The sequence below is a fragment of the Desmodus rotundus genome, chromosome 5, assembly GCF_022682495.2.
Source record: "Desmodus rotundus isolate HL8 chromosome 5, HLdesRot8A.1, whole genome shotgun sequence".
NCBI lineage: Eukaryota > Metazoa > Chordata > Mammalia > Chiroptera > Phyllostomidae > Desmodus > Desmodus rotundus.
The window spans coordinates 89,922,978-89,945,982 of NC_071391.1; the positions used below are offsets into that span (position 1 = coordinate 89,922,978).

Here is a 23,005-nt window from a genome sequence, read left to right on the forward strand (position 1 = left end):
CGGTACCAAGGATGAGGACTTCACCATTGGCCTGCCCTCGTTGCAAGGAAAGGGACTTGAGGCATTTAGGTTAGAAGCCAAGACACCCAGTTTCTGGCCCAGTTTGCCATGTATGCTGTGGAGATGCTACTAAGATTGTTCAAGTACCCTGGGCTTGGTTTCACTAAATGACTATGCAAGTGGGAACTGTGTCCCAGGACATCACACTCCCACTCCCAGGGCCCCCTAGAAGCACATAAAAGCCAGCATGACCACAGGGGTGGTTGTTGGCCATGCCCACTCTCCCCACCCTCAGTGCCCATATCAACTCTTCTCCCTGTGGCCACCTTCTCCCGGTGTGTCCTCGCACCTGGCCCGGAGCCCTGTGGTGGTGGCGGCGGGGGGAGCAGGGGCCGATCAGGCAGCAGCTCATCATCTGAGGTGGCGATGGTCTTGATGGCATTGTGGTAGAGCGGGGTAGAGCTGGGCATAGCATACTTGGACATCTGGGACATCATCAATGACAGAGGGTTCTGGGAAGGTGTGGGATCTGGGGAGGAAGTAAATGGCAGGCTGGGGTTCATGAGGCCGCTGGGAGGGTTGGCAGGAGGTGCTGAGGAGCTGCTCCGGGGACCACTAGGCGGGAGGGCACCTACAGAAGCGGGAAGACAAAAAGAGGGGGTGACTGGGCAGGGGAAATGAATCTGGCTGTTCAGAAGTCAGCTCCCAAATCTCCCCGACTCCGCCAGGTGCACCTCGATTCAGATGTCCCACTGTACAGAGAGCCCTGTGTGCTTATCATTACAGTCCCCCCACCCCACCCTTCTCCAGTTTCTGCAGCACAGGATCCCAAGCAGAGATCCCAAGTGTAAGCCCCTGAAAGTGACTGGGAGATTAACATGTGCTCCTGTGAAAGCCCACACCCAAATGCCAACATCTGCCCCTTCAGCAGAGCCATCCACCCGGGAGACTCCCAGTGCCACAGTCCAATGCTTATTTGCTCAGCTGAGCTGACTCACCCTGTTCCATATTGCCCAGTGTGGTGGAAGAGTTCATGGTGAGAGGCGGCTGCTTGTTCTGAGGGACCCCAGGGCTGGGCATGGCTGTCTTGGGTGAGGCAACCCAGCCTGGAGAAGGCACCGCCATGGAGGGAGACTTGAGCCTGCTGGGAGAACCAGTGGGCGAACGGACACTGAGAGAGGAGCTGAGGACCTGGGGCGACTTGAGAGGTCCTGGCGGATTGGCAGAAGGCAAGGGCACCATCTGTGAGGGAGTCTGAGGTGACTTCAGGTTGGCAGTGGGCGAGGTGACCAGGGGTGAGTGCACCTGGCTAATTGTGGGTGACTTCAGGTGCCCCATGCCCGGTGAGCCCATCTGATTAATACTGATGGTGAGGTCTGAAGGCCGTCTACCCAGCCCCCGATTTGGAGCTGAATGCACAGGCCCTGGAGGATTGGACACAGGGGGCAGAGGCATGTGGCTAAGCCGGGTGGTCCCCACATTGCCCATGGGCATTGAGTTCTGGTCAGGGCTGAACATATCTTGGGTATTGCCCATGTCCTGTGGCAGGGCTTGGTAGGGTCCTTGGCCCCCGGAGAAGCCCTGCTGGCCCTGGTTGGAAAACTGTGAGGACATCAGCATCTTCTGCGGGCCGCCTACCATGCCACTGCTGTTCTGAGCCCGCACTCGGGCCATGTCCTCAGGACTGAGGCCCTGTGGCCCCATCATGTCCCCAGGACCCCGCATCTTCTGTGACATCAGCATCTGCTGCTGCGGGGTCATCTGTACATTCAAGTTCATGTTCATGTTCATGTTCACATTCATGTTCATGTTGAGGTTGCCTGGCCCCAAGGGTGGGTCCACCTCCCTCAGCCCAGACTGGCCCATGGTGGGGCTTAGAAGGCCCCGACCTCCGCCAAACTCCATGCCCATGGGAGTGCCTGCCAGTCCCTCACCACCAGCCATCTGCCCAGGGAACATGGCTGGATCCATCTGCCTGTGCGCCTGCATCATCCGTTCCATCTCCACTCCCTGCCCCATGCCACCACCACTGGCCATGCCCACGGGGCGCTGCATGCCCAGTGACCGCTTCTCCAGCAGCTGGTGCCGCAGCAGCTCCTCACGAACCCGAGGGGTCATGAATCGTTCTGCTTCACTCTGCCCACCTGGGTAGGGCACAGGGTTCTGGGTAAAATTGCTAGGTGCCCCCACTGGGGGTAAGTCTTCGGTCCAGCCCATACCTGGCCTCACAGGCCTCTGCATAGCATTCATAGGCACCTCCATGGGCATACCCTGCATGCCCCCAAACCCAGGCACCCGTTGCATCTGGTTGCCTGGGAAACGGGGACCAGGGAAGGGAGGTCCGCCCCGGAGCTGCATGGGATCTTGGACATCCATGGGTCCCCGCAGCTGTGTGCCCATTCCAGGTGGCCACTGATCCCCAGGCTTGCTGTGGTAGGGAGGTGGTGGCCCCCTCACCATCACGGCCCCCATGCCCATCAAGTCTTGCAGAGGCCGGCCCCCATGCAGCCCAATCTGTTCCTCCTTCCGCCGCTTCTCCTCATAGTACTCTTCCTGCAGCTTGCGCCAGGCCACCTGCTCTGGTGTCAGGCTGTCCTGGCCCAGCCTCTGCATCATCATGTTCATCTGCTGCCCCATATCCCCGCCCGGGGGATGCCCAGGCACTTCATGCTCCAACGGGGGGCCCCCTAGGCTCTGTGTCTGAGAAATCATGGACTGCAAGGGCTCCTCATACTTCTTCAGCCCACTGGGAGGGGCCGCGGGTGGCTGCTGGGGGGCAAGAGGGGCTTGTGCTGGTGGTCCCCCCTCACCTGCGCCTCCCGGGGGCCCCTTGAGGAAAGGCTCAGTCTCCCCGCTGCGGAGCAACAGCCGCTCAATGTCTCGAAGTGTCTGGAGGGAACGCTCCCGATGCTCCAGCTGCTCCTTGGACAGGCCCTCTGAACCCACCAGGCTCCGCTGCCCATTTCCTGTGGGGGCAGCCTCCCCTAATAGGGCAGGGCCAGGGGCACTGCTGGGGTCTCCTCCAGGAGGCAGAGGATTGTTGTTGGTAGCAGTTGTAGGGGTGTTAGGGTGGGTACCCCCAGTCCCACCGCCCGTGCTGGCAGCTCCCACTGAGTTAGGTGTCAGGTCCTGATTGGTGTCCTCAGGAGGTCCCTCAGAAGGCAGAGCAGGGGGGGCACTGCCAGGGGCTGGAGGTGGTGGTGGTGGCAGTGGAGGTGCCTGGGACTGTGGTGTGCCTGCTGATGATGTGCTCAAGGGTAGCGGTTCTGGGGTGGGCAGCACTTTGGAGGCCTGCAAGAGGACAGAGGCAGAGCATGAGGCAGTAAGGGGATGCACCAGCCAATCTGGTTATCAATAGAAGCACCATGCCTGGACCAGGCACCATACTCACCTGGTCAAGCTTGGCCCGGGGCACATTCTGCTGGTGGTAGGCAAGGATGGAGTCAGCCCGGCCCTGCAGTACTGCCTCCGCAGCCCTGCACAGGAGCCAGGCACAAATAGCTCAGATAAGCAGGAAGGAGCCCTCACTTTCACCCAACCCAACCCAACCCAACCCAACCCTGGCCCCCTATGGGTGCGCACACAGGGCTCCAGGCTCAGGGGTGCTGGATAAAGACAGTAAGTTTGGCCCTGGCTGTTGTGGCTCAGTGGATTGAGTGATGGCCTGTGAACTAAAGGGTAGCTGGTTTGATTCTTGGTTGGGGTACATGCCTGAGTTGCAGGCTGGGTCCCCAGTAGGGGGCGTACAAGAGGCAACCACACATGATGTTTCTCTCCCTCTCTTTCTCCTTCCCTTCCCCTCTCTAAATAAATAAATAAAATATTTACAAAAGAGAAAAAAAAGACAGCAAGCTTGGCTCGCCCCAAGGCACTTACGTGTTGGCCAGGTGAGTGGTGAAGACATACACGAACTGTGAGGGAGGCTTTCCAGGGACACCTCCACCCCCGGGGGCATCAGGCCGAAGGCCTGGGGGAGGCCCATGTGGGGGCCCTGGTGCACTGCTCTCACTGAGGGGAAGTTGGGTGGCTTGGCCAGGACCCAGCTGTGGGGCCGCCATGGCTGGGTCTGCTACATTACAATCTGCATGAAAGGGAAGGAAAGAGGGTAAGCAGCCCAGATTTAAAGAAGGAGAACCAGCCGGCACCCCCATCACCCCATCCCAGAGGTGCCCAGGGACAGAGGCTCACTGCTTTACAGACAGCTGGTGCCCACAGGGTCATTTGTTGCCACAATGTGATGTTTTCACTAGCCTGGTTTCCACTCTTACTTGCATTAGGCCAGTCTTTGACCAGGATGGAAATTATAGGGACCATGTGGAGTGAAAGGAGAAAGTGTGACCCTTATGAACAGGTTCCCACGTGACTGGCTTTGCAATGGATACTTATGAATGTGATTCCCCGAAGAGTCTGCAAAGACCTGCTCTGCCCCGTCATGCTGCAGTCCGCCTGCTGTGCACGCATACTGACCAGGTGAGGGGAGAAGGCAAAGAGATTGCACAAATTGATAATTCAAATGATTAATGGTTTTTCATGCCAGCCCCACCACTAACTGACTCTGCAACCTAATGAACAAGATGCTTTTTTTTCTATGGGGCAACACTGTAATAAGTGTTTTATTATTTAAAAAAATTTTTTTGTTATTCAATTACAGTTGTGTGCCTTTTCTCCCCATCCCTCCACCCCACCCCAGCTGAACCCCCCTCCCTCCCCTCCCTCCACCCTCCCCCTTGATTTGGTCCATGTGTCCTTTATAGTAGTTCCTATAATCATGCTTTTTCTTCTAAGCCTCTATTCCTTTATCTATAAAATGAAAACACTAACTCCTGCCCTGCCTAGGGGGCAGGTCAAAGGAATCTACTTTTCTAACAAGTTCAGAAGTCAAGTCACAAACTAAAAAAACTATTGGGAAAACAGAGAGAATTTGTTCCACAGTCACAAACTTGACTCTTAAGTCCAAGCCTAGAAAAAAATTTACAATTGGTCATTAATGGGTCTAAGTGAGTGGGTGGACCCATTCCCATGCCAGGATGAAGAAGGCAAAATGTCTGGCCTGCAGATGGGAAGGGACAGCACTCTCAATTCATACAAGGCAAAATGCCTGAAGTTGCCTCCTTGAGCCAGAACAGCAGCCACCTTCCCACAGCCCAATGTTGAGTTCCTCTCTTTGGATAAACCTTCTCTGATAGTCCTAACTCATAGGGGCCCTGCTCTGGACCCTGTCTCTCCAATTTTATATAGAAGAACAGAGCCAAAAGTTTGGGGTAGGAGGAATTTGAGAGCCAACCTCAATGTGTGAAGGCTACCCTGGGGAAGAAGGTACATATTCAGTACACAGAACTAGGACTCCTGGTTACAAGTTATGGGAAGGGAGGCAGGCTTTATTTCAATAGGAACGTTCTAGTACAATAATAAAAATGAATACTGTTCTAAGTGTGTTACATGTATCAGCTCATTTACTCCTCATACCAATCCTATAAGGTAAATATTTTTATAGGTGAAGAAACTGAGGCTCTTTCCCCAATTTACACAAATAATTAGCAAAAACCAAGGATATAAATCAAGGTGGTCTGATTAAAGAGTCTGTGCTATTAACATTATACTGCACCACCATTAAGAATTCTTTGAGCCCTGGCTGGTGTAGCTCAGTGGATTGTGTGAGCCGCTGGTACCCCCGTTGGGGGCATTTGCAAGGCAAACTGAGAAACTGAGGTGTTTCCCTCCGACAGCAATGTTTCTTCTCTCCCTCTTTTTCTCCTTCCCTTCCCCTCTCTCTAAAAATAAATAAATAAATATTTTTAAAAAATTTTTAAAGAACACTTTGAGACTAATAGCAGTAAAACTAAAATAGTAATAGTGGTTGCCTTGGTATTGAGTATGGGACATTAGCAATACCTTCTTTGTACTTCCCTGTGTCTTCAATGTTTCTGCAATGGTGCAGACTGATGTCATAAAAATGAAGTGGGGGGGGGTGTCCTTGGAGGCAGTGACCACCCCCATCTATCAGTGAAGGGTTCAGCCAGGGGCTCATGAACTCCCTTTGGAGAGAACTGGGACCAGATGATCTTTAAAATCCCAGCCAGATGCAGAGACTTCATTCAGTACTTGATCTATGAACCAACACCGCAGACATAGTCCACTCATTCCACAAACATCTGTTGAGTGTGTTTCTTCCTCTGCAATAGGCATCATAATAACACCTACCTCACAGAGCTGTTGTAAGGACTGATTACCTACTGCAAAGTAGCCAGGTAGCAAACTTTTTTCCTTCCTTCTTTTAAGTCCCTGCCTTCAACAAGCTCACAATTTAACATTCTCTGGCTAGTTTCTTATGCATTAAACTGTTTCACCCTATCCCCCCCACCCCCCACCAAAACAGATGTAAGCCTTGAGGGAAAGCACCAAATAAATTTGTATGGGTGTCCCAAGGACAGGGTTGTGTCTGGTTCTCCCCTCTTCATTTATGTAAGTAAGGCCCAAATACATGCTCACCACTGACAGAATGAGAGGAGTGGGCATCCACCCACGCCTACACTTTGTCCTGGCAATGTTCTCTGGGCACTTGCCAGGAGTCAATTAGGGGTTAGGGAAGTACGCCAGAGACACAGCCAGTGTCAGCTCACACCCAGGCTTAGCAAGGCTTTGCACAACAGAGCCAATAGTCTCACTCCAAGTGATGTTGGACTCTTGCAGCACTCCCTCCACTTACCAGTAGGTGGCAGCACAGGCCACAAATTCATAAAAGGAGGTAAAAGTGGCAAAACCGCCCGAGGTTCACCCCACCCCTCTCAGGTCCTTAGGAAGAGGGAGCCACTGAGCACCTCGAAAGTAGGGACCGAACTGTCCCAGTGTAGGGAACAACCGAGTCTGAGAGGTAGGATTAGAGAGAAGAAGTGTAGGTTCCAGACCCTTGCTCCAAAGCCCTAGGTCAGGGGTATCAAACTTATTTTCACCTGGGGCCACATCAGCTTCACGGTTGCCTTCAAAGGGCCAAATGTAACATTAGGGCTGTATAAATGTAACTACTCCTTAACTAGGGTCAAGGAGCTCCGTGCTGCCACGGGGTAGAAACAAGGTGCTGGTCCCAGGCCAGATAAAACAAGGTGGAGGGCTGGATTTGGCCCACAGGCCTTGTGTTTGCCACCTGTGCCCTAGGTGAAGCAAGGAAAGCTCCCTTAGGGCAGCCATTCCCCAGGGGCACCATGGGCCACAGTACCATGACATGCTGGGCACTCACTGTGGGTGGCCCCAATGGGCTTGTCGTCCTCCTCGCTGTCTGGTCCGGAGCACCATTCGTCCCCGCTGTAAGGCTGCTTCCGCTCCAGCACACAACGACGCTTGCTCCGGGGTGCCACCTCTGCCCAGGCAGGACAGAGACAGGCAGGGGCCATAGTGAGTACCCAAAGGCCCTGACCGCTCACACCCAGACCCATTCTCCCAGATATCCCAGTGCAAAGCCCAGGCTATGCTGGGTACTTAGCCATCTCTTGGCTCCCACCACACCACCATTTGTTTCTGATTTCTGTCTACAGCCCGGCTGCCTGCCTCCCCTCCCCCACCTAGCACAAAGCACAACTGGTTCTAATTAGGGCTGGGGGGGAGGGAAGGAAGAAGCTGCTGCTACTCTTCCAGGCCAGTGGCTGTTCAGCAGCTCCCACCAGCCCAGATACCAGGAGGTTCTTAGGATGTGTAGGTCTGCATCTCACCCCAGACCACCTCCCTCTTCCCCTATGAGGGTTCTGGTGGGAAAGCAAGAGAGGAAGGAAGGAGACTGACCAGAAACCCCATCACTCTGTGTGGCCCCATCATGGGCGGCACCTAAGGGAAGCAAGGGATGAGGATAGGCAAGGGGGACAGTAAGACGGTCTCCCGGCAAGTTTGGGCCTTGAACTGTGGAACATGCTGGACTCTTGCGGATCAGGAAATGAGGTACCTTTGGCCTCTGAATCCAGGGATGGAGTTCCAGTTTCTCGCTGCTCTCCAGAGTCCACAGACACACTCCGCTCCCTCTTCACTTTGCCCTTGAGCGAGCTGAAAGAGGGCACGCCTGCCTGGGTGTTCTTCAGACTTGAGTTGCCAGGTGAGATCTGGTTGGCCTTGGCCCCATGGTTTCCCACCCCCACACCCTTTGAGCCCAGGTTGCAGGTGGGTCCTTGATTCACATTCTGGTGCTGGGATTGGGCCCCACCATTCCCTGTCTTGCCATGATTGGTCAACTTATTTTCTGGGTGCATTGGCTTGGATGGGGCAGGGGGACAGTGGCCACGGGGGGACAATGGCGGGCTCCCTGGAGCTTCTCTCCTCCTGGGGTGGGGTAACCTGGGAGAAGGTGAGAGAGACATGAAAAGTTAATCTTGAAAGGGGCTTAGCATGCCTGGATTTTAATTGTTCCATCTTGCCTCACCTAATGGTAGGTCTGAGTGGCATCTTAAGACTACCAGCTTATTCCCTACCTCCTTCCATTGCTCCTCAAGCAAGGGTTGATGCCATTCACCTTGGAGAGTGCAGATGGGGCAACCCCCTCCACCCTCAAGCCCCCACAATTCAAATGAAAACCAGAGTCTTTCCTTAACAGAATCCACCCACACCCCCTGGCATCTGTCAGGCTGCCAGGCTCCATGGCACCACTACCCCACACACACTAGCACCTGACCAACACTTAAGCATCCTCTCTTCTAGGGTTTGCTGTCTTCAGATTCCTTCCAAGGTCCCAAACCTCAACTTCCATGTGTCCCAACTCTAGCAGAAAGGGGCATAGGACCTGAGGGTCACTGTTCATGCCTCAGTCCCATTCCCCTGGGGAAGTGGGGAAAAGCACAATAGAGTGATACCCACTGGTCCAGACAGCTCCCCAGAGCAGGAAGGGGAAAGCCCAAAGAGAGTTGGCAGGCAAGCCTGGCAGGCAGGAGCAGGAAGAAAGGGGAAGGGGAGTGGTGTGTGGGGCAGACTGGAGTGCAGCTTAAAGCCAAGGATTCCGGCAGCCTAAGCTGTGGGCCCTTTAAGATCCAGCTGGCTCCCCCCACCACCTCCCCTTCCCCGGAGACCTATTAATAGCCGCTGGAAAGATCACATCACTGGGAGAGGATATTTATCCCCCTTCATTCCACACCAGCTCAGATTTATTTCATCTCTGCTGTCCTGCTGCTGCTGCCTGGCCCTGTCTGCAGGCTTCTCCTGGGGAAGGGGAAGAAGGCAGGCACTGCCCCTCCCTCCCAGCTAGACTGAGGCCAGAGGTCACCATTGGACCCAACAGTGGGGTGGGGGCTGGGGGTTCTACTCAAACTATTTTTAAGAGGAACAGGTTGGAAGGGACTAAACAGCAGGCATAGCTGGTTGCCATTCCCCTCTGTCCCCTGGGCCCAAGCACTAAGGCTGTGGGCTCCTGCCTCAGGGCAGGCCTTCCCATTCTGACCCCCCCTTGCGCCCACTGTTGGCCTGGAAGGTAGGTGCCCAGGGAGGCTCACTCTAAGCCAGCACAGCTCAGCCCGGGCACTTCTTGGCCCTTCCCTTCCCCACACTCCACACACACATCCCGCCCTCCATGACACCCACACACCTTGTCTTGTTAGCCAGGATCCTCATGGCTCCCACACACAGTGGGGCTACGGCCCCTGTGCGTGCCCAGGGCCCAGCCAGGTACTCGGTACTGGAGCAGGGACTGCAGCAACAAGCCCCAAAGAGAAAACTTGTGACTTGGGGAGGGGGTGTAAGAAGGGGAGGGGACGAGGGAGGACCCAACAGCCCTGAGACTAGGGAACTGGATAGGTTAGGGTTGGGAAGGAAAGAAATGACTACTAGGTGGGGTCTCAACCCTAAAGGCCAGTCCTATCCCACCCTCCCACACTTTACCCACAGGGAGCTTGCAGTCTCTAGCAAGGACCCTGTGTGCAGAAGCAGAATCCACTAACAAGATAGGTTGCAACGGTACCCACGTGTGCAACCCTTTTCTGACACCCTGGGGGACTCTCTCCCAGGGCATGCCCCTCACCCTGGGTGGGGAACCCCTTACGGCCCCCACCCATCGCCAGCACAGTGCCTGCCCCGGGGATGGGGGCCTGTGCTCCGCCCCCAGCTCGGGGCCTAGCCCATGCCCATTCCAGCAGGCCCGGGCGGGCAGCAGCGAGAGGCCTGGCGGGGCCCCGGGGCTGCAGCTGGGCTCTTCTGGAGACCAGTAACGCTGGCTCAGATTCCTCCCCAACCGCAAGAATGCAGGAGCTTCCCCTCCCCCCCCCCCCCCCCCCCCCCCCGCCCATGCACCCCACCCCACCCCCTCCTGCAGAGCTAGAGCAGAAAGGCAGAGCGAGTGAGAGAGCCAGCAAGCCAACAGGCGATGGAGCAGGAGGCAGACAGAACTGCAGCGCCCCTCAGGGCCCCTCACAAGACGCAGGGGTAGACGCACGGCCCAGGGCCACGAAGGCCAGTGCACCGCAGCAGGGCCCAGGTTCGGCTTAGCGCGGGGCACCGCCAGGCACAGGCTCGGAGAGCCACCAGCACTCGAACTCTGACTCACACACACTCACTGCTCACACGTGGACCGGGAGACAAAGACATGCACAGAGCCCAGGAAGCTACACGCGCGCCCACGCCAAACCCGTCACAGAGGTGTGCAGGAGGACGCGGGAGGCGCCGGCCCAAGGAAGAGCCCCTGCAACACCCAGCGACCTGCGGACATTGAGGCTGCCCAAGGGCAGAGATCGAGTGCTCTCGCCTACTCAATGAACAGATGAAAAGACCGAGGAGGCCGGCCACAAGAGAGCCATAGAAAATTGGGCCTGGTAGTCACAGAGAAAAACATACACAAGGCCACAGATACATCACCAACAAACAGACTTACACAAACAAAACCCTCACCCTACCGCCCCTGCCCTGCCCTGCCCCACCCCCCACCCCAGCCAATTCTGGTACAGGGTGGGGGAGGAGAGGGGAGAAGCCTTGGGCCTCAAGCTTTGTACAGGTGGACAGTCGGTCCTGCCGGACAGACACGCTGCTCAGTCCGGCGGAGTGAGGGGGCCAACTTGTGGTTCTGTGAGAGTCTAACCCTAACTTAACCCCAGGGTCCATTGGCCTTCTGGGTTCCAGATCTGTCTCTGGGAAGAGAGGTGCCTCAGGGGAAGGTTTCAAAGTCCAGGACCTGGCTAGGAAGCAGTCTGCTGCCAGCCCCTATCTCCTTCATCACCTCAGGTTAGAACACAGGCAGGAAAGGGATGGAGTCTGCACTGGGCTAAGGAGCAGGCCTGTGGCTGACAAGGGTCTCAGGCTCCCACCCTCTCGGATCCTCACTACTTACCACCCCGTGGGAGGTAGTTGGGTTTTATTATGCCCCTTTCACCATAAGGAAACTGAGGGCTAGGAAAAGGAAGTGACCAGTAAGTGGCAGCACCAAGACCCTGTTTCCATGCTGTTTCCCCGGCACTGCAGTGCCCCTACTGTGTGTCGACCATTCATCTGAGCCTGCAGCAGATAGGTGGGCTCCCCACATGCCAGCCACTGGGTCCAGCCTGGGGAGGGGGTGGGGGCGGTCAGGGCAAGGGCCACCACTAACTCCTATGTTTACAGCTTTAAATATTGGGACCTGTAATAATTTGGGAAGGGGCTGTTAGAAAATTAATCTTCTCCAGTGTCCCAAGTAGGCCAAAGCTCTGCCCCAGAAGAATCCCAGGGTCGCCCTCTCCTCTAGAACACCACTGCCTAGCTCCCACCTAGCCACAGGGCTGGCAGAGTCAAGAAGAGATGAGTCAAGAGTTTCCCATCTCACAACCCTTCCCCACCCATATCCCTCGGAAGTCGCCCCAGAGACCCCTCCTCCTTACACACCGTCCCAGAAGAGACCTAGAATGCCTCAAGGATAATAGGCAGGAGGGCTGGGTCCTGGTGGGTACAGTTTTAAAATAAACAATGAGTGAAGGGGGCTTCCCAGCCCCAAGCCAGGAGCCCCTGAGATGGGTAAAAGGCAAAGGGATTGGATTCTGAGAACACACTGCTGTGGTTCCCTCTTAGGGCCTAGGGTGGGGAGTAGAGACAAGTGCTCACAAACAGGGAGCTGGTGCCAGTCTCCTAAGGGAAAGGCCAGGGGCATACCCATCAGAACAGAGCCCAGGAGGTGGATAAGACAAAGAGTTTGAGATATTTTGCCCTCCTTGTGTAACATGGGATGGTAGGGGGCAGGAGCAGGGCCTGACCCAGGCTGGAGGTGGGAGACCAGGAAAGATTCCATGGACACCCAGAGCCTCTGGCTCCTTCTGTTGAACAACACAGAATGCCACAGGTCCTGGGGCCAGAGGGCATTCACACAGCAGGGGCAACCTGCCTATTTTCAGCTGCCCCCACCTTGGGAGCCTCTGTTTGTTTCTCTAGCCGGCCCACCATTCTCAATGCCCAGCTCAAAAAGAGGCAGTGAGAAAACTGCTTGGAGGGTCCATGCTTCCGCATTCAGTGGGCAGATACCTCTAGAGGGGAAATAGATTGCTAGGACCCCTATGGTGGCTGAAAGAACAGGGCCCTGCTGTGAGCAACAGGGATGGGATCCCTGGCCTCTGACTCAAGGAGAAGCAGCCCCAAGACAACAAAGTCCTACGTCCCCTTTCTCTGGGGCATCAGGACTCCCTTGGTCCCTAGAAGTCCTCTACCACCCAGGTCACTTCCTCTTCCCGAGGTGGTGACTCAGCTGGGTGGGGAGGTCAAGGATTCATAGCCCAGCAGGAAATTTGTTCAAGAACCAAGGTATTGCTCTGGAACCCTCTATATGGGAACTTCCAGGGTTGGGGAGTAGGGGGCTTCCCCTTGTCTGGGTTCCTAGCAGTTCTCCCCACTTCCCACACCTCCTGCCAAAGGAGACCATGCAAATCAACCATTTTTGTCTGGGACTTTCCAGCCTGACCCACCTGCAGCTCTAGGATAATGTCAGGCAACCCCAGCCCTGCAGGGACATGGAAACTCCTTTTCCCACACCTTTCCGGTCTGGGGTCTTTGAACAGGGTGTTTCTACAGGGGATTCTGCCCCTTCTGGTACCCATTGTACCTTCCTGTACCTTCTGGAGGCTGCAGAGATAAGTAGCATTGCCTAGACAAGCCTGAGGTCACCTCACTTGGCTCCTTCAACCAGTGCCAATGTGGTGTGGCCAGGCATGGGGAAAGTCGTGTCCAGGCAGTGAAGTACCCCCAAAGTCTGCTGCCCAATCCATGACTGCTGGCTTCCCCAGCAGGGAGAGGCAGAAGGGGGTGCACAATTAAGCCAAGACAGGGCAGGAAGCCCAGGCAGGCAGTGGGCACTCTAGGCCAGGCACAAACAGCCAGCACAGGAAACCACAGCCCACCCCCACCCACCCACCCCACCCTCCCAAAGCTCTGGGAGAGAGGAGTGCCAAAAGCCTGGTACCCCAACAGGGGCAAGGGCAAGGGGTTAGCCCAGGGCAAGGGAAGAGCTAGAAGCAATCCAGTCCTCTCTCTGCCCTAGACCACATCTGGGGAGGGGGAGAGGAAGCCAAGCTGGCAGGGATGGTACTGCCTCTTTAAATCCACCGAAATCCGGAGCTAGACCCAACCCAGCTCTGGTTTCACAGGAAGGAAAGGAGCTTAAGAGCCAGTAGGGCAGGCAGGGGTGGCTGGAATTAGCCCCACCAGCCCAAATATATCTGGTCTCTGCCTGCCACCCCACTGGCACTTCCTGCCCCCTGGCACACGCACCACGGCACCACGGTAAACTTGGGAGACAGCCTAGATGCTACTCCTACCCTGTGGGAGATCCCAATCTCTGGAGGTGCCGTTGGTGGGTACAGGAGGGTAGAGTGTGACTTCCCAAGCATGTATTCCGAGAAGAGAGGAATGGGCATGGAGGCAACCTGTGGGCCCTCACCTAGTCTCTGGCCTCCAAAGGGTTAATCTGGCCCCTGATTAGGGGGTGGGGGTTAGGGGTGGCCTAGGCACCACCTCCTCCAAACTGCCTGGCGGCTGGGAACAATGAGGCCATTGTGGGAGGAGTGGAGTGTAGGCAGACTGCTGGCACAGCCAACCTATACCACAGGCGGGACCTCACCCAAGACTGCCTGCCGCTACTTTGCTCTCTCCCCCAGGTACTAACAGTGGCAAGGACAATCTCCCAACCCCCTCACCTTGCCTGCCTGTTCCAAACTCTTGGCACTAGCAACACTGGAGGGCCCTCAAGCTCTGTCTACGTTGACATCCAGACTGCCATGACCCTACAGGAAGCAGGGGCATGTGGGCCAGGACAGGGTGGGGCTGGGGGCTGACAAGACAGGATGTATGCCTGCAATCCTCCTGCAGGGAAGACAGGAAGGCCAAATGGGGTTGCTGGTGTCAGTCCTGGCACTGTCAGGCAAGAAGGGCTTAGGCCCTAAGCCTTAGGGAATTGCGAGAGCAGTGACAGGCAGGGTCCCCTGCTCCCGGACCTCATTTCCCACACTCATTCCATAAACCTGCTTCCTGAGGAGGTCCAGTGCCAGGTGTCTGGGGTTGGGACACTGGCAGGCAGTGTGAGTAATGCAGTGGAATGAGAACAGGGCTTACAACCAGGCAGACAGGGTGCCTGTCACATCCCACCCCTTCTGAGCTACAGCACTTTCTCCACCTCTTCAGTCCTTTGAGCCCCAGTTTCCTCTTCTGCAAAATGAGGATAAATTCATAAGAGTAAATACTCTTAGTAAGACTATCTAACAGAATGCTTACGGCACACTCAGCCCTTCAACAAACTACCTCTGGCCATGATGCCCCCTTGTTTACTCATTCAATGGCATCCAAATATGTGGGCATTTGGTAAAGGTGGGCATTGTCCAGATATTTGTCCTTGAAGTATCCTCGTGGGCATCATGTCTGTGCTATGAGGCACAGAGACTTGGCTCTTCCCCTGCACTCCTCACAGAGACTGATTCCTGTGGCTAGCTCTGCCCTGGCCGCCCCTGGGTTCACTGACAGACACTCAGGCCCAGAGTGTGAACACGGAGAGCAGTGGTCCACTCTCTTAGCCTCAGGTCTGTGTCTCAATACCCCAGGAGGCAAGCAAAGGTGGGGGGGTGGTCTCCCTTCAACAGTGTCTGTATCCCCTACACCAGGCACCCCTCTCCCTACCTGGCCCCTTGGCAGTCTCTGAGGGGTTTGGGCTGGGAGAAAGCTGGAGCCTACTTTCTTGCCATGGACCTAAACAGTGGAGGGCCTGAGAGGGAAAGAAGAGCGATTGGGACATGCAGTTCTGGTAATTAGGGGTCCAAGGAGAAGACCTGTTCTCTTCTCAGCTAGAGAGGGCTATCCCTCTCAAGATGGCTCCACAAGCCCCTAAAAGGGTTAACAAGACCCTAAAAATAACCTGCTCCCTGCAGGACCCACTGAATGGAACCATCCAGCCATCTGTTCCCATTTTCTCCTGTTCACATTGGAACATCTAAAACCAGCCCCAAGGACCCAGCCTGATCCCAAAAATAGCCCCAGCCTGCCCAAGGAATAAGCTCCAGAGGCTGAGCACAGGCAACACCATGGTTAGCCCCACAGTGAGGCATGGCTCAGGCCAACTCTAGGCCCTCACCCTTGGGCCCATGGAAGGGAGGTATCCTCCTCTGGGCCCAGAAGGAGGTAGTGAGTAGAACCAGGGGTTCCAGCCCACCCCTCTTGGTATAAGGCTGGAGAAGATACCACGTCCAGGCCTCAAACCCAGGAGCCTGAGTGCCCCAGGCACTTCTGCCACATTTTGATCAACTTTCTCCAGGGATTTGGACACTCACTTCCCAGAAGATCCAAACCACCTACCTGCAGAGCTCCCCTCGTTGTAGGTTCCATCCCTATTGCCCACTCCTGGGCTCCCTACCCAGAAGTCCCCAAGCCTCATCCCCTCCACCATCCCATTCCCATCCCTGGGCCTTTAGGAGCCCTGCTCGCCCAGCATCACTCAGTACTGTCCCCTGCTCCAGGGCACATGGGGCTGAAGCAGACTTTTTCCAGACTGCCCACACTTATCTATCAACCCAGGAAAGGATTCTGGGTGTGTTCCCTGGACACCATAGATGCTGATATAACCTCACCCCTCCCCTGGACTTCAGGATGCCTCCTCCCTGCCTGTCTATGTGTAGCAGGTGTCAGGCATGTCCGTCTGGGCTTCTCCACATGTTGAAGTTGTGAGCACTGCGTCACCACACTCAGGGGAAATGCCCAGGTGGGTCACAGGCAATCCAGGGAACCCGGAGCCCTTAGGCAGGCCTAAGAGGAAGGTCCCTGACCCCTTAGCCAGGAAGGAGAGGAAGCAGCCATTTAAGTTGTTTAAAGACAGAACGTCTTGTTCAACCTGGGCAAAGAACAGAGCAGCAAGGGACAGGATGGTTGGAGGGGTGCTGAAGCTGATCTGAGCTAACAGCTTGGGGGAGAGAGGGCTCGGCCCTGAAAAGTGCTGGGAGACATGGACAAAGACATGTCCTGAGTCCCCTAGACCCCTCTCCAGGCCCATGGCTATTTGGCAAACTTACAGTCAATTTGCCAGCCAACACCAGCCCTAGCTGGCTAGCTTAGTGCTTAAGAGCATTATCCTGATACCCCAAGACTGTGGGTTGGATCCCTGGTTGGGGAACATATAAGAAGTAGTCAATGAATACATAAATAAGTGGAACAACAAAATTAATCTGTCTCTCTCCCTTCATGTCTCTCTCTCTCTCTCTCAGATAAATAAAAAAAAATTTAAATATTTTTAAATGTCAGCCAGCACCAACAATGGGGAAACTGAGACAGCAAGAAGGAGGGTCTGGAAGGGTATCAGAATCTAGGAGTCAGAAGAGCTGGCAAGGCTGTCTCTTCCCGATCCCCACCTGCCTCATTTCTTCCCCCGCTAAAGCTCTTGGGAGGGTCAAGAGTTCCTGTGAAGAGCTATGACTAATAATGAGGATTATCTCTAACATTTATTGAGCATTTACTCTGAAACATCATGCTGTCCTGAATGCTTCACATGCATTATCTAATTTAATCCTCAGAACTCTATGCAAAATTACTTTTACTTGTTTTTTTAAATTGATTTTAGAGGGAGGGAAAGAGAGAAAGAAAGACATCAACTTGTTGTTGTCTGTTCCACTTACTTATGCATTCATTGGTTGCTTCTTATATGTGCCCTGACCCCACCTACAGATAAGGCATGGCAAAGTTAAGTAACTTGCTTAGGGTATACCATCCAGAATTAGAAGAGTCAGGATTTGAACCCAGACACTCTAGCAATTGGGTTCTTAACCATTTCACAATACAAATTCACCCTGGTATCAGCCCTCTGTGCTACGATGAAAGAATGGGTGTCTCACTCATTCCAGTCCCTCCATGCCTGATGTGAACCAGGTCCTAGCTAGAGGCCACAGTTCCTCCTGCGCAGGGAAGAGTTCAAAGAGAGGACATCACACTCCCCCAAAACAGGTGCCCAGCCTAGCAGGTGTTCTAAGAGCAAAGTTCTTGGGCTGCCCCCAGCCCACCCACCCTCAAACCATTATGATCCTGGTCCCTAAGTATCAGGGGAGGGAGCAGGGCAAGGTACCATGACAACAGCACAGGACACCAGCCGAGAGAGGCCCAAAGTCAAGAAAGGAGTAGGCTGCCCCTCCCACTCAGCAGGTGAGTGTCAAAGGTCAAGTGGGGTGGAGTTCAAGCCCTGCCCCCAAACCTGCTCAGCCACACCTATCACTGCTCCCCACTTTTCTCATTGCCTGAGTTGGAAGCAGGGACCACTTCCTCCCAGTCCTGAGGTGTAGTGTGCTCCAGTATGGGGGATGGGGGATTACAAGCCCCTCCCTCCTGAGGACAGTCTAGAAGTGTCTCCCCCTGGTCCACAGCTTTCTCCAGCTTTCCCTAGTCAGACCAGGAGCCTACAGGCATGTTTGTTGTGATTTCAGGGAGCTGTTGCTAAGTAAGGGAGGAGGGAAGGGAGGGAGGAAGGGAAAGAGCAGGGTGGCAGTAGGGAAGAGAGCCTTGTGTCTCTAGGGCCCAAGGTAGAAACCACAGTACAGTGGCTGGGTAGCCTCCCTGGCTTTGAACAGCCAGCTAAGGATGAAGCCAGCAACAAGGCAGAGAAGGGCTTGGGATGACCAGAAAATTCAACTTTGCCCTCCAGAGGTGATTGGGCTGGACCTCCCATCTCCCACCCAGAGAAAGGATCCAGTGAACAAGAGGGCTGGGACTTTCTCCCTGGAGTGGCTGCTTTCACCCTTCCTGCCCTGGCCTAGCCCCCACTCCCTACCAGGTTGCGGTCCAGGTTGCCAGGCTGTTAGCCCCCCTCCTCTGGGGGAAGAGAATGAAAGAAGTGGGGGCAGAAAGCCAGGAGGAAGGCACCCAAGACAAAAAGCCAAGCAGGAGGACATGGGAAAGATCAGCAAGGAGGCTGCAGGGCAAAACAGACACACCCCAGGAGAGGACCTCCCCCTTCAGGGATAACGTGGATCTGGGCTCAGGCTACTACAATGGTGTAGTATGGAACTGGCTCCCTGTAGAGAGAGGGTCACAGCTACAAGCCCCAGGCCAGCAGTCTATGTCCCTTCTTCTCCCATAACCTCAGTCCCATCCCAACACACATACCACATAAATGTGTGCACACATACCCATGGCCTGCAGCTCCTGGATATCTCTGAGCTACTGAGACACCCCGCCCCCTCCAGGACTTCTGTGGATTGGCTGGGAGCCAGGACCAACAAGCTTCCCCACCACACTACTTCTTCCCTATCCTGGAAGCAAGGAAAAGAAGGCTCAAGAAGATGCCTTATTGTTCCCTCAGAGTTCAGCCCCACAGGGAGAGAGATGGAGCAGACAACTCCCACGACCTGGCCAGAGGACCTGAGGGGGAGGCATGGATGGGTAGGCCTGAAGACCCCAGCTTCCAGTACCAGCCACGCCCAGGGTTATCCTATGTCAGGGAAAAGAATGGTGTGGGTCCTATGTCACTGTGTGGTCTCCTTGGCTATACCCCTTTTCCCCTGAACATGCCAAGTCCTCAGGACCAGATCTGGCTGGGAGGGCCTGGGGTGAGAGAATCAGGCATAGCAGTTCAGTAGGAGGGTGCTGGATGAAGTTCCCAAAGGCAGGCAGGACTGGGAGGCTGGTGGCTGGGCTCAGTTTGTACTGGGGGTCAAAGGGGAGTTCTTTTCCAAAGAATTCTGGGAGAGAGGCCAACTAGAGCAAGCTGCTAACCACCCCTCCCTCTCCCTCTCTGGCAGGAGGGAGGGGGTGTCCCTGCCAACCAGACTTAACCCTCTCTAGCCTGTGCTGCTCCCAGGCACAGGATGGGGGAGTTGGGAGGACGACCTTCACTGGGCTCAACTTCAAGTTCTAGGACAAGCGCAGGGCATCTGCAGTAACAACACTGGTTCCACACTGCCCCATCTGGGACCGCCCTGCCCTACCCCTGGGTGATTTTTCTGGGCTCATCTCCTGAAGGTGTCTGCAGTGACGTGTGTGTGTGCGTGTCTCAGAGACAGAGATTGAGAAATAAACTGAAAATTCCTTGCCAAGGCCCTCCCCATGCTGGGTCACTGAGCACTGTACCAACCTGTGCCTCTACCCCTCCCTTCCTCCCACTTCATCCTAGGACCAGAGGCCATGGAGGGGGTAGCTGTAAAAGGACATGAAAAATACATGAAGAGGACAGCTTGCCTTCTGCCCACTGCCTGCTGCTGTCTGTACAAGCCCTTGACTCAAAAACAGCCCCTGCTCTAGCCCTCTTCTTCCTCACTGATTTGCCACAAACTGCTTCTAGAGGAAAGCATTCAACTATAGCCTGAAATCCCAGGATGGCAGACTGAGTCATAGTGAGGCATCAGGGATTTCGGTGCCCACATCCCATGCAGACATAACTCTGCTATTGTCACTATCCCTGGCATGGCAAACAAGCAAACAAACAAACAAACAAAAACCCACCTGGCAACCCACCCTCTTGTTAAACACTGTCTAACTGCAGGTGGAGGGAATGAGGTTAAACATCAAAAAGGACTTCCCAGGCCCTGGCTGGGTAGCTCACTTGGTTAGAGCATTGTCCCAATACACCAAGGCTGCGGGTCGGATCCCTGGTCAGGGCACATACAAAAATCAACCTATGAATGCACAAATAAGTGGAACAACAAATAGATGTCTTTCTTTCTATCTTTGTCTCTCTCTCTTCCTCTCTTCACCTTCCTCTCTCTCTCTCTAAAATTAATAAAAAAGAAGGAAGGAGGAGGAGAAGGACTTCCCAGGATCTACTAGAATGGCAGCTGGCTCTACCCCAATCACTTCACTTAGGGTATCAGGCCCCTCTATCCTCTTCTGAGCCTGGAAATATGAGTGTCTAGTCTTGTTTTGCTCTCTGCCCCTAGCTACAGAAGTCAACTTTCTGAACTTTAAATTAGTTGCCAACTTCCCATCTGATCCGGCTGGCTATTCTTTGTCCTCAAGGCAGCAAGTGTCCCCAGGTATGGAGGGTTAGCTTCCTTTCCTTTAGAGCACCAGGCCTCCCTATGACATCCACCACTGTATCTTCAGGACAAGAAGAGGGTGGACTGGTAATGTTGGTATCCCTCAAGGTGCTGGGTATCCATGAGGGACAGAAGAAGACAGCCCAACTCTGGGGACACTTTACCCCAAAGTCTCCCCACTATACCACTTTCTCTCCAAGGACCACAGAAGTCTTGGCCCCACTCCAGGAAAGCTCTCTGTTAAAGAACAGAAGACTCCATGTCCCAGGCAGCTTTGGGGAGACATGTGACTACACACCCCAAACATGTTCCCAAGGAGGAGGAGAGAGGTGGTAACAGAAGTGGAATGTAGGCATGTGCACACACACACACACACACACTCATCTAAGAAACACAACCCTGGGCACACACACTCCGAGACATACTCCCAGACACATGCAGCTGAGAGAGACACAGACACAACTCCCAAAGACACACGTCCAAGATACCTGCTAAAAATAACCCCAAACTCCCCAAGAATGTCTCTTTAAGACCACAGAGGCTGTCATATTCATAGAGAAGGCCCAGGAGAGCTCAGGAACAAAAGACATGGGCCAGTACACAGAACTGCTGACAGAAAGAAGATACACCCACACCAGGACACACACACAGTAATACACATGTGACCATCCGCTAGCACACAAACACAGAGACACACCCTGGTACTGCACAGCGTGAAGTCAGGTTAGAGGACTAAGTTCTGGGCTAGTGGGGAGGAGGGGAGTCAGAGGGGGTGGAGAAGTGTTCAGGGATTTCAAAACAATCCTGGTTTCGAAATGCTGGATTCAGGGCCATTCCCAGCTGCGGGTGAGGGGGAGTGAGGGGGAGTGAGGGGGAGGGGACAGCAGGCGGGTACAGAATCACCAACCAGCCCATTGGAGGAGGGGGTTAGACAGACACAGCCTCTGAGGAAAGGGAACTAGAAAAGGCACCAAAGTTAGGAAAAGCAGGAGCCCCAGACCAAGCAGGGAGGGCCTACAGTGAAAAGGAGGCAAAGAAGAAGAGGCCTCTGCTTTTGCCATTGACTGTAAAATAAAGCAGGGAAGGCTTCTCTTCCCCTCAGGGCTGACAGGAAAGAGAAACTTGCCTGTGCCCCTACCCCCACTCATAGGCATCATAACCACCTTCTCCCTTACAGACTGGTACCAGGTTTGGAGGGTTGACTTGGTACCACACCTGGTTACCTTCCCCACCCCTTCCCCACCAGCTAGCAGAGCCCCAAGTTGGGCCTAATGCTAAGTGGTTGGACAGGGTAGGGATGGGGGGCAACAAGGGCCTGCAGGGGTGAGGGATCTTCAATGCTCAGGGCAGGGTAGGGGACTACTACCTGAGAATCCAGAGCTTCCCTTCTCTCCATGAGGAGGGGGCCTTGGGGAGACTGAGGCAGTACAACATACCCCAGCATACAGGAAGTCACCCTTCTCCTCCCAGGAGAGCAGAATACCCTTACTACCCTTCCCCCAAGCTTCAGTGAAAGTAAGCAGTTCTCTCCCAGAGAGGGGAGTTCAAGCCAATCTGGGGGTGGGGATCTGGAGGCCCAGCCCTAGTACCCAGATGAGGAAATTCCAGGCAGTACATCTAGGCTGCTGTCTTCAAGGCCACCCATCCAAGTGACCTGCAGCACCTTAGGACCTCTAGTGTTGTGGCCTTCCACTGGCCCCTCAGTTCCTAGCTACTTGGCTACTTGGACTTCCAGCTGGCTCCAGCTCCAGCTCTGATAGTTACAGGACAGGACCTGGGAAGGCTCAGCACCCTCTGTATGGGCCTCTACTAGACCCATCCCGGCCCCTCAGCCAGGCAGAGCCTTCTTTCCCCAGATCTCTGGGGCTGGCTCCAGAGTGTACCTATGGGTGGGCAGCTGGCCGGGCTAGCAGGCAGGGGCACAGATGTCAAGCTAGAGCAGCCAGGCACTCAACAGGTTGAGCCAGTCCCTGTAACAGCCCCACCCCAGGGAGAACAGGCTGGCAGAGGCTCCATGCCCAAGGCACCCAGCCTGTACCCACTTGGCTCCCACAGCTGCCCACTTTCCCACGCTGCCATCCCCTTCTGCCTCCTCCCCCTAGGTCAGCACCCAGGCAGTACCTAAATCTCAGGAAGGGATGCTATTTCCTCTTGGTGCCCCAAGAAGCCCCAGGAAGAGTAAACATGGCATCAGGACAACAAGAACCCCAAAGTGCTCCCCCAACTTCCTTTCAGGCCTCTTCTGGTCCCAGGAAAACTAGACACTCTGACTCCCCACTGCTGCCCCACCTCCCTACTGTCCCGACACTGGGACAGAATTTTAGTCTACAGTGCCAGAGTTAGTATGGGGGTGTCCCCAGCTCCTGTCTTAGATGCCCTAGAGGAGGGGCTTAACACTGGGCAACTTCTGGCTCCTTCCAGTCCTGCTAGAGCTGCTGCTGCCTGCAACTCTGGTCCATTCCTTGCACCCTACTCCTGGGCTCCATGGAGCTCCATCCTGGCCACACCCCCCACAGGCAGGCAGCCCCTATTAGCAGACATCTCCTTTAATCTAAAGCAGGTGCCTGGCATTCCTGCCCTTGCTGAGTAGATATTGCCAC

At 54.9% G+C, this 23,005-nt stretch overlaps 1 protein-coding gene across 4 annotated transcripts in view; it reads right to left on the reverse strand.

Moving 5' to 3' along the window:
- BCL9L (BCL9 like) overlaps positions 1 to 23,005 on the reverse strand; it is a 28,342-nt gene that overhangs the window by 3,388 nt on the left and 1,949 nt on the right. For 2 of the 4 annotated variants that reach the window (XM_024570800.4, XM_045204000.3), the window contains exons 2-8: positions 9,554 to 9,655; positions 7,931 to 8,316; positions 7,235 to 7,354; positions 3,877 to 4,081; positions 3,392 to 3,476; positions 999 to 3,291; positions 350 to 631 (exon numbers count right to left, since the gene is read on the reverse strand). In XM_024570800.4, coding sequence (XP_024426568.1) covers positions 350 to 631; positions 999 to 3,291; positions 3,392 to 3,476; positions 3,877 to 4,081; positions 7,235 to 7,354; positions 7,931 to 8,316; positions 9,554 to 9,579 — 3,397 coding nt within the window. In that variant the 5' untranslated portion in view covers positions 9,580 to 9,655. Of the gene's footprint in view, positions 1 to 349; positions 632 to 998; positions 3,292 to 3,391; positions 3,477 to 3,876; positions 4,082 to 7,234; positions 7,355 to 7,930; positions 8,317 to 9,553; positions 9,656 to 23,005 lie in introns of those variants that run through there. The other 2 variants (XM_053923873.1, XM_024570801.4) reach the window with 2 other exon arrangements.